The sequence below is a fragment of the Montipora foliosa genome, chromosome 11 (assembly GCF_036669935.1).
Source record: "Montipora foliosa isolate CH-2021 chromosome 11, ASM3666993v2, whole genome shotgun sequence".
Classification (NCBI taxonomy): domain Eukaryota; kingdom Metazoa; phylum Cnidaria; class Anthozoa; order Scleractinia; family Acroporidae; genus Montipora; species Montipora foliosa.
In genome coordinates this window covers 39,148,546-39,158,545 of record NC_090879.1, presented here as the reverse complement: position 1 = coordinate 39,158,545, position 10,000 = coordinate 39,148,546, and the positions used below count along the sequence as shown (strand labels likewise).

Genomic DNA, 10,000 nt, shown 5'->3' with positions numbered 1-10,000 from the left:
GAGAACTGAAGATAAAAATGAAATATTTTTTCCTTCGCCAAATTTGTCGTGCCTGACTTAGTTAAGGGAAATATTCGAGTATTTGAGGGGTTCCTTACATTTTGACGTTTTTATGAGGCCAGGGAGATCCGCATTGGTCACTCGATGGAAGTCCGCCATTTTGGCTGTACTATAGCAGGCTTGGGCGCTATGCGTGACGTCATTGCGCTCACTTGCTTGAACGCGGGAAACTTGAAAAATGGTTCAGTGCGCTATTGTGGGCTGTTCTAGTAGAACTCTCATCGCTTCCCTCTTTAAAATGAAGTCCTTCTCGAAGAATGGATCATCCGAATTTAGAAAAAAAAACTAGCCAAATATCCAGCCCTGTCACATCTGTTCGGATCATTTCGAACCCTCCTGTTTTGAAGGTGTCTTGGCCACAGCGGTCGATGCGACAATTGCATGATGAATAACTTTGCGACTCCATCGATTCCATTAATGCCCAGTGAGTAAGTTATGTTTTCTTTAGTCGGGAGATTTCAGTGGCAAACCATGCGCCGGAGAAGTGAACCGAAAGGTTGTTTTTGCAAGCAACTGGGACACGTTATTTCGTGATTGGCATTCGCACTTCAAGCTGGGTTTTATAAACTCGACAACGATCACAAAGATGTTTAATTGAAGTTTGAAAATTCGCAAAACTACGAACAGAGCTTATGTGTTTACATACATGTTGTTCATTAATCGCAGCACTCAGACCCGCGATGGCAGTTTATAGCACTTTTTTTTGTAAACACGGTCGAAAAGCTAGAATGCTGCGTTACACAACGAATAGTTTCTCAAATTGAATCGAAATGACAGACAAAACAAAGCAGCCAACAGAATCTCTTAGTAATCAAGTTGTTTTTATTGCCTTTTGAATACAATCAATTCACCTGAGATTTGTTCATAGCTCCTCTATATCGCGGCAGCAGATGCATTCCTTTTCTTGCTGTCCCGGCCTCCCGGTTAAAGCAAAAATCACAGCTGCACCAAGTCGTATTTCCCCATCTTGAGCCTTCCCTTTCGGTTCCTTCCTCTTCCTGCGATCCTGAACTTTCTCGCATTGGATCGAAAGAATATGGTTCAAGTTCTGCCATAAACTTACGTGTATTAACGACGAAGAAAGCGGAGTACTATGTTGAGACTTAACGATAACAGAAGATTTCAGTGAAAACCAGCATCTTGCTTGTGCGCAATGACGTCACAACATGGCGGCTGACATTCCTTTTTTGGAAGTAACCGGAAGGAAAAGCAAACAAAATGGCGGGCGTTCAAATTGAAAAAACAACCAAAGATTTTGGGCAAATTCAAGGCCTTTCAAGAAGAAAAAGGATTTTTCCTGTTTGTTTAGGTAAAGGACGTTATATTTCGATAATAATAAGACACAAAAAAATTTGATCTTCTAGCCTTCAGTTCTCCTTTAATAGGCGGCGAGATTGGCCCCTCGATAGTGATACCGACTGACTTGCCTTGCTAGAAGTTTCTCGAAAGGAAAGGCAATTGATCCGAAATGCTTTAGCATACTGTTGGTCCATTGCACCATAACAAATTGGGTTTACTGCATTTGGGATCCACGTTATAAAATAAACGACATTAAAAAGAATACGAAAATAGGGCCATTCAACCCCACGGTCAAACTCGCTTAAAAGAAAAACAATTTGGTAAGGAAGATAGCAAAAGAAAAAAATCACAATAATAATAATAGCCATAAATATAAAGCGTCTTTCAACGTAAGTGGTATTCTTGTCAACTCTTGGTTCACTGCGTGAAGACTGACTTATCTTTCTTCCCGACTTTTTGCGGCTTTTTTGCGACTTTTTTAAGTAAACAACAATATTGCCATAGAGCATTGTTGAAAAAGAAATTGGGATCAAGTAATTGACGACGAAAAGAAATACAGAATACACATGACGCCAACTGTATTTCAGTTGCCCCATTGGTGGGAACCTCTCAATGCAAAATTCCAATGCGACACCTGATGTAGAGACTACAGTGAATAGTTCCCTGAAGATATACGCTGGAGTAGAACAAATTACTGCTAGTATCCAAATAATGGCTACGACCATCAATCCTTTATGCGAGTGGCTTCGACAAAAAGGGTTATGGCGAAGAGGATGAACGATGGAAAAATACCTGTCCATCGCTATAGCAACGTGGACGTTCGTAGTCACCAATCCGCAGACCACTTGGGAAGGATTAATGAAGCGGCACAAAAATGAACCATAGATCCAAGTTGGTTGAAGCTGTTCGTTTACTAACAAAAACGGAACTCCCAAAATACTCAAGAAATCACTTATCGCAAGGTTCATGATGAGACAATAGCTATACGTACGAAGTCGACGATTGCGGACCGAGGCAGTGAACACAAAGAAGTTTCCAATTAATGCAATGAGAAATAACACCCCAAAGAGGAAAAGCCTGGTTACAGTCATGCCAAACGGTTCGGAGATGTATCTACTTCTTGAGCTTAAAGTGGGATAAACGGTGCTATTGATTGAGACGTTGGACAGAAGTGTCTTCGCTGGAGTTTCTTCAGTCATCGCTTCGTGACTTGGAAAGGTTTGGTGGTTTCTGGTATTGTGATCAACTTGCTTGACCTTTGATGAGTGCAAGGAGTGAAATCCTTTCTCAAACACGAACCCCCGTTTTGACTAAAGACGATTCGGCCGGCGTTTTTGATTGCGTACGTAACATATCATAGCTCTGTCGAAAAACAGCGATAGGAAATGGATGCCGTCGACCCCCTGCTAAAATGTTACATGCAAATGAAAACCAGAAAGTTGACAAAGGGAAATATGAGTTACTGTTGATAACCATGCAACAAATCCGACAGTGAGATCTCACAGCTGTGCGCATGATAGCACGCATATAGAAACACAGTAGGCATTGCATGATGTTAAAAGCTGACGTTTCGAGCGTTAGCCCTTCGTCAGAGCGAAGGGCTCTGACGAAGGGCTAACGCTCGAAACGTCAGCTTTTAGAATCTCTGTACGGTGGCCAATTTACATTATCAACTCCGTTGATAAAACCAAATTTTTGTATACTACTTCCCCACCGACGCAGCACCACAGTTTCTTTAGAAACTACCCCTTCATTCAATTGCATGATGTTAATTGTGTCACCTCTTTTTGTATTGTCTACTGCAAAACACTCTTACAGGAGTTTGTCCTTTATATTTTCAATTTTTTAACTTTTAGGGTAGTATACTGTTGAACCATACATAAGGCCACTTCTTCTCCTCCCAGGGGCGGAGTATCTTTCATAAGAGACTCAAATCACTTTTGTTCGAACCTCTGGCAGAAGACTATTGGCACTTAATTAGAAAGGCACACTTTCTTTTTGTAAGTCCCAGTAGACAGACCTTATCTTTCCTGGGCAGAATTTTTTTTTTCCAAGGTCATGTAATTCGGTTGGTCATTTTTCAGTGCATGCCTTAAAATCGCAACCTTATAAAAGACACGCGCTTGGACCTCAACAGTTAGTCGTTGGTTTCAAACCTTTGCTTTCGAGTCACTGATTTTAGCTCTGACCGCGTGATTTACTCACACTTAACGCAACCGAAAACCGATGTTTTCAATGCTTGCAACTTTGTAAACCACTGATTATGTGGGTGCGACAGTAAAACATAAAATTGAACAGTGTAATCATTGCTTTAGCTCACCTGACGTTATGTTATGTAACTGAGTTACATAATGCCCAGTCATTCGCATGACCGTGTAAGGTAATCTTTATCTACGCCTACATGTTCCGGCTCCCACGACTTGGAGCTATTTCTGCTAAGGTGGCCTCACACACCATAAGCCCTTTGAGAAATCGATGCCCATCCGACCACGTTTTGCTGGATAGAATAGAACAGACCACAGCACCGAGAATTCCGTGTCCCTTTCTTTGCGAACAGTGAGTGGGTACTTTAACAAAGTTAAATGAACAGAGTTTGAATGCAGGGTGCTTGACAATTATCCTGGATCCAAATTTTCTTTTTAAAAACTGGTTGAAAATATGTGTGGCTGCTAAGAGTTATTTCAGCGCCAGTGGTGATCATGAGTTGGTCTGCATGACATCTCAAAAAGAATTACTTCTTTTCATGCTCTGAGTGACCAACTCCTGAACATAGTTGGACCGTAGTTGAAGAGGGCTTCACTGGGATATTCTGTTGGAGAAATCAGTGCCAATCTAAGTTTCCGTTGGGTATCCATTGTGTTGTCAGCTCTGAAAAATGTCACCTAAGATACACGTCAACTCAAAGTAGCGATTTTTCAGCCTAGGAGTCCTCTTACATTTAAGATTTAAAAAGGCATTATTGTTCATTCTGAGGTATTTTAAGACCTTAAGTTTGTTCTACGCTTCTTGTGTTAATATTTCATGGAGTTATTTTGGGTTCATCTTTTTATCTACCCAAAAGTTTCACATGAAAGATTACGAACGTCCGTAAATCAGACCTTCGTTCAGAAACTCTTGTTTAATCTGATAAAAAAAGTTTTTTTCGGAACATCTTATCGACATAGTTTAGGGGCCGTGTGTGTTAAGACCGTACGAAGGTAGTGGGAGATGAAATCGGAATCACCAAAGATAAAGATGTGATCGACAATAGTTTCAAATTTTCAAAAGTGTTCGTCAACAAATCAGAACTTTTGTTCCACGTTTTTTGTTTAAAAATACATGGAGTCATATCAGGGTTTATCGTACCACTTGATAAAAAGTTGGATTTGACACATCTCAGGTACGTTCACAAATAGGAACCTACCCTCGATGCCAGAGGTTTTTTCTCTCTTAGAGCTATTCCGTCGCTCTGAGAGAGAAAAACCTCTGGTAGCCAGGGTAATAGGAACCCAGGCAGCCATTATCTGAGACAATAGAATCTGACTATTGTCAGTTCCCACAAACCGCGATTCTTTTTGTGAGCAGCATGCACAGTCTGAGGGAAGATCCATTTTTCTAAAGAGACAACCATTGTTGTTTAATATTTCTGAGACTATACAGGAGAGATTCGTAAACGTCCATTTTTAGAAGTTGCCTTTCCAAGCCATACCTTTCGCTTTACCTCAATGGAGTTTAGCAAACGAGAATGTATTTTTTGGTTTGTTGTCTCGTAGAAGGGGTTATCGTGCGCATCAACACACTATGTGGCAGTGTGGTCCAGTGGTTAGACCGTTGGGTTTGCATGCGGCCTTGGATTTGTTTCTGGTTGTCCCGCATTCAACTCTACCACGCTTTGTAAATAGCCAACTGGTTGCCTCCCGCCAGTTGGGGTTCTTAATAATGTTTCTGTTAAGTTTCACCTTGTTAACAGCCAGAGTGGAGTGCCTGTAAACTAGCTTGATAGCTATTAAAGTGCACTTCCACTATATAAACAAAGCATTTAATTTAATTTAATTTTAATGCTATGAGAATGAAATAAGTATCATCCTTGAATGTGGTTTTGAAACCAAAAAAGTGTTCTTTTGTTTGACCGTTACGTTATTTTTTCTGTGTGAAGTTCTCAAACCAAACACAGGTAGTCCTGTTCTAGAGGTTTAAGCTGCAAGGGATTTTAAAATTTTCTGATTTTTTTTAACAATCGATTTTGAGATTAATTTTCAACCAAACGGTGTCAGCAATTCTTTATATATTGCGTTTGCCATCTGTTATTTTTTGATCAAAGTTGAAAATTATGGTGTGTTTGACCGGGATTTAGACAAAGTATGGTATAAAATCAAAACAAGTCAAACAATTGAAAAACGTCTACACTAATTTGTACATCGAACTGTGTTCAAATAGTCCTAAAAATTTGAGCTGAATCGGACAAAATCTGTTTGAGTTGTAGCTCCGTAAAAGGTCGACTGTCGAAAATTGAATGGACTTAAATATTTTACAAATCGATACTCTAAATCATAATGTTTATATTTCTACAAAAAGAAACGATTTTGAGAAATTTATATTATTGAACCAATGACGAGACGAGACCTCACTGAAGACATGAAAACCCAGACACAAATCACTGAACACACTTTTCTCCCCTACATCGCTCCCTGATGTTGATGCGGCAATGGCTCGAGTTTGTGTATGTCTTGCATCTGCAGCGTTCTCTGTTTTGCAATGCTGATATATTTGTTTTCAAGGTCTACGATCCATAGGCAGTTTTAAGGGAGAGCAGCTAATTGAATCGGCAGTCAACACAGAAATGCTTTTCCGATCTGTAGAAATTGTGAATATTGCTGAACTCGGTTCATGCAGTGCTGTTATGTTTTGGCCGCGCGAAAAATGGGGCGAGACAAAAGATAGGCGGAGTCTCATTAATTGCACGGCCAAGAAATCATGAAAATCTTCCATGTTCCCCACACGAAAGCACTTGCTACGCAGGCTGTTTTTCGTCTAATGTCTAAAGTAAGTTTGAAGGTCATTGTAAGTTGTGAAATACTCGTTTTGCTCTCTTATTGAGAGAAACGATTTGAAAAACGATGTCCAGTAGATAAAGAAATGTTTCAGTATGGGTTTTATGCTTTAATTGGATACTCCTAAATCAGAATGCACTATACTATACCACATAGGACAGACCACAACACCGGGATATCCATGCTCTACTCTTTGCAAATAGTTTGTGGATTCTTTATGTCCCACGGGGTTATGAACATTGAAGGGTTGTGAGACGGGGCTTACGGTTTATCGTCCTTATCCGAGTAGACTGGAGAGTTTCACCTTTTGTAGATGTCATTACAAAGGCAGCACTTTGTCCTCACGGTCATTTAAAGGCCCCGAGAGTTGGTCATAAGAATTTTTGATCCCGCGCCCTGACTAACTGAGCCAACTGGTCAGCGGTTGACCGGTAACCGGTTAATCGATCGTAACTGAATTCATAACCAAACTAGACCCTCCGTAAGGGTACACTGGGTTGCCTGTGGTACGTGCAGCCCTGGAAAGGGGGGGGGGGGGGGAGGGGGGACACCCATATGGAACACACGGGGATGCTAGTCGGAAATCTTAAATTTAACCCCTGAAGGAGACCATCTGGGCGTGGCTCAAGCTTTTTTGTGACTCCTAAAGGAGACCAATCTGGGCGTGACTTAAGCAAATTTTGACCTTGGCGGCTTAAAATATTGGCGCTTTGCCCGAAACACCCTAAGCGAGACCAAAATCCAAAATTTACACCCCTAAGCATCCCCGTCTGTTTCATATGGGAGTACCCCCCCCCCCCCGGTTGTGCAGCGTTCCAGGCAAATTGTGACTGGCCCACGGGCCGATTACGGGCTTGCAAAAACAAAGCAAAAGGTAATTAAAAAACCATATAATAAACTACTTACTAACCGAGCTAGCTCGAGCCGTACTGGGGCCCTATTGGCCCTGGGTCGTTTTTGCACGGACCTTGCTGCGCTCGGTCCGTACTGTCACGACCTCGGGCCAATATTTCCCTGGCAGTACAGCCCTCGCGCTCGGTTAGTAAGAAGTTATTAAGGGGTCACCCAGAAGTCATACCAGCAGAGGCCCTTTGGCTCACAGGTCCTCACACGTTCGTATGACGAAACAGATCCTTTTCTGAGGTTAAAAACCTGGCTACTGGCCTAACTTCTTCCTACTTTCCCAACCGCGAGAAAACCGCGGTAAATCAGCCATCGCCAAAAAATGTTTTTTTTTTCTCAAAAAATATTTAAGTTAGGGGGAAAAAATACATCATTTTAAAGCTAAGAAAATAAGCTTTCCAACAGCATATAACTTATTTACAGAAAACTGAAACATTTTATAAAAGCGAAAGTTGAACGAAAAAATTTAAGAAAAATAACAGTAAAATATGTTTTCTAGGCAAAATTTGGTCATTTTAGCGTTGATTACGAATTTTTGGATGCAAAACTAATATTTTCTGCAATTTATCTGCCTTCTTGGACATAAATTCGACCGAAAACTGATAAGGCACGAATATTTTTAGATTTTTAGGAATAGATAACGTGGTTCAATGCGTAATGTGTAATGCGATAAAAGTGTCAAATTTGCGACCCATTGCTAACGGCAACGGAAGCGATCGCATTACGAATAATTAACCTCTGTTGCCAAAAACCACTCAAATAACCGGTCAGTGTAAAACGCAGACTGCAGACTGCAGACTGTGGGTTAATAAAATAATAATGAAAAAAGAGTTATAAGAGTGTTAGTAGCCGTTTGTACTTTCACACTGAAACCCCAGCACATCTCCCATTGCTTTGGTTGCCCCACCGCATGTTTTAAATCCGGATTTTCATCGAACTCTGTAAGAATTGAAGCTGTTTGAATCCTTGTTGTTGTTGGAAAAAGGATAGTTTAGTTAAGTGAGTTGCTTTTAGGCAAAGAAGTCACCACCCCGTAATTCAACTGTCCATTTTGCTGCACTGAACAAAGTAATCGAGTAATTATCCAATAACTCATTTATTTTGACACGCATGGCTACAATACCAATTAACAAAGACAGAGATAACGTGGATTTTGCAACCATTTAACGTTTCAATTCAGTCGGCTTAAGCCAGTATGACTGAGGTGTAAACATTTCTTATTAGGATCCTTTCATTCGCTTTCGTGTATCTCAAGTTCGTTTGTTTTGCATCTGGAAGATGTAATTTTCAATTATAACCTCTCCCTAGGGGTTATCACGCATAGCTTAACCAATGAAATCCCCGCGTCCTAATTGCTCGGAATACATGAAATTCTTTGTGCATTTCGTTGCAACGAAAAAAGACAACCGAGATTATTCAGGTATTCGAAGTAATAATTGTTGGTTTTTCGATCGATTTCCCTCGATGTACCGGTGTGACAAATAATTTGGAACATTGCAATGCATCTGGAAGCGCAAAAACAAAGCACAGATGATTTCAACGCGTACAATCGAATCCCCAAAAGGTGCAGCGACCTGCAGTCATGATAATGTGAGTTGTTAACAGATGTAAAACAGGATTGTCTTTCAAACAATCTTTATTTTATCCTTATGACTCGTTTTTTTATAATTAATATTTATTTTACCCTCAGTCTGCATTTTACCCCCGGTCTGCAGTCTGCAGTCTGCGTTTTACACTGACCGCCCAAATAACCGATTTTTCGACGGAAAATTCATCCCAGAGGATAAAACTGGACATGTAATATATAAAGGTAAATATGTTCGAGCGAAAGCGAAAACAAGCAAATATTTTGACGGAAAACACAATAATGTGAGATCAAAGGAACATGTGGTGAAGACACGCAATTGCGCCATCGCTTCGACAATAATCTTACCTTTTCAGCGATTTTAACACTTGAAATTCCATTCAATCCACCTTGGTCTAGTCTTTGAATTCACTCTTCAGGGGCACCCAACGACCAATTTGTTGTAAAATGTATTATTATACCCCAGTTAATGAAAATAAATGTTATTAAGGCATTTTCAGGTGTTTTTGTGTGGCTTAAACCACTCAATGCCATGGCCCAAGATATTTATTCCTGGATTTGTCACGGTGAACATAGTGGCTGTCACGTGGTTTACTATCGTCGAAGGTAGGCCCCAGTCTACGCTCGGCTAAGCTACGTAAAAAAGCGGCCATTTTGTGGGTGTAACAGCACGTTGTCGAAGATCGTTTTTTATCTAGTTATTCGTTCTTCTTTGCTGCTTGGATTTTACACGCCGGCTTTCCTACAGTCGGCTTGTCTTCTAAGTTTGGATTACAGCAAGGAGTTGTGCTCTCACAGGGCAACATTTCAATTCACGGTCTGGACCTTTGGTACAGGTTGTGCCACATGAAAACTTACGAGTCATTATTGACTCTCGCAAGCCAACATTTAACGGCTTGAATCTGCTCAGCAGACCTGCTTGAATATCTGAAAGTTTCTGAAAGTATTTGAAAGGCACTAAAATTACTTGAAAGCAAAAGGGACTCTCCTGTGCTTGTGTTGTCATTGCTGCTGTTGTTGAATCGAATTGGACGAATCATCCACGCACAGTTGACAAGAGCCTACTAGTCCACGATTTCGTCAGAAGTAAGTAACATGGGAATCTCTGTTGAACAATACCGCT

At 40.7% G+C, this 10,000-nt stretch overlaps 1 protein-coding gene across 1 annotated transcript; it reads right to left on the bottom strand.

Moving 5' to 3' along the window:
- Positions 1-862: 862 nt before the first annotated feature.
- On the bottom strand, positions 863-9,411 carry LOC137975721 (galanin receptor type 1-like). Its single transcript, XM_068822888.1, has 3 exons — positions 9,226-9,411; positions 3,680-4,168; positions 863-2,721 (listed from the first exon to the last, which is right to left on the bottom strand). Exon 3 carries the CDS (start codon positions 2,556-2,558, stop codon positions 1,428-1,430), a length of 1,131 nt encoding a protein of 376 aa, XP_068678989.1. The 5' UTR covers positions 2,559-2,721; positions 3,680-4,168; positions 9,226-9,411; the 3' UTR covers positions 863-1,427.
- Between the last annotated feature and the right edge of the window lie 589 nt (positions 9,412-10,000).

Coding starts and splice junctions, on each gene's coding strand:
- LOC137975721 (XM_068822888.1), bottom strand. CDS start 2,558: ATGACTGAAGAAACTCCAGCGAAGACACTTCTGTCCAACGTCTCAATC.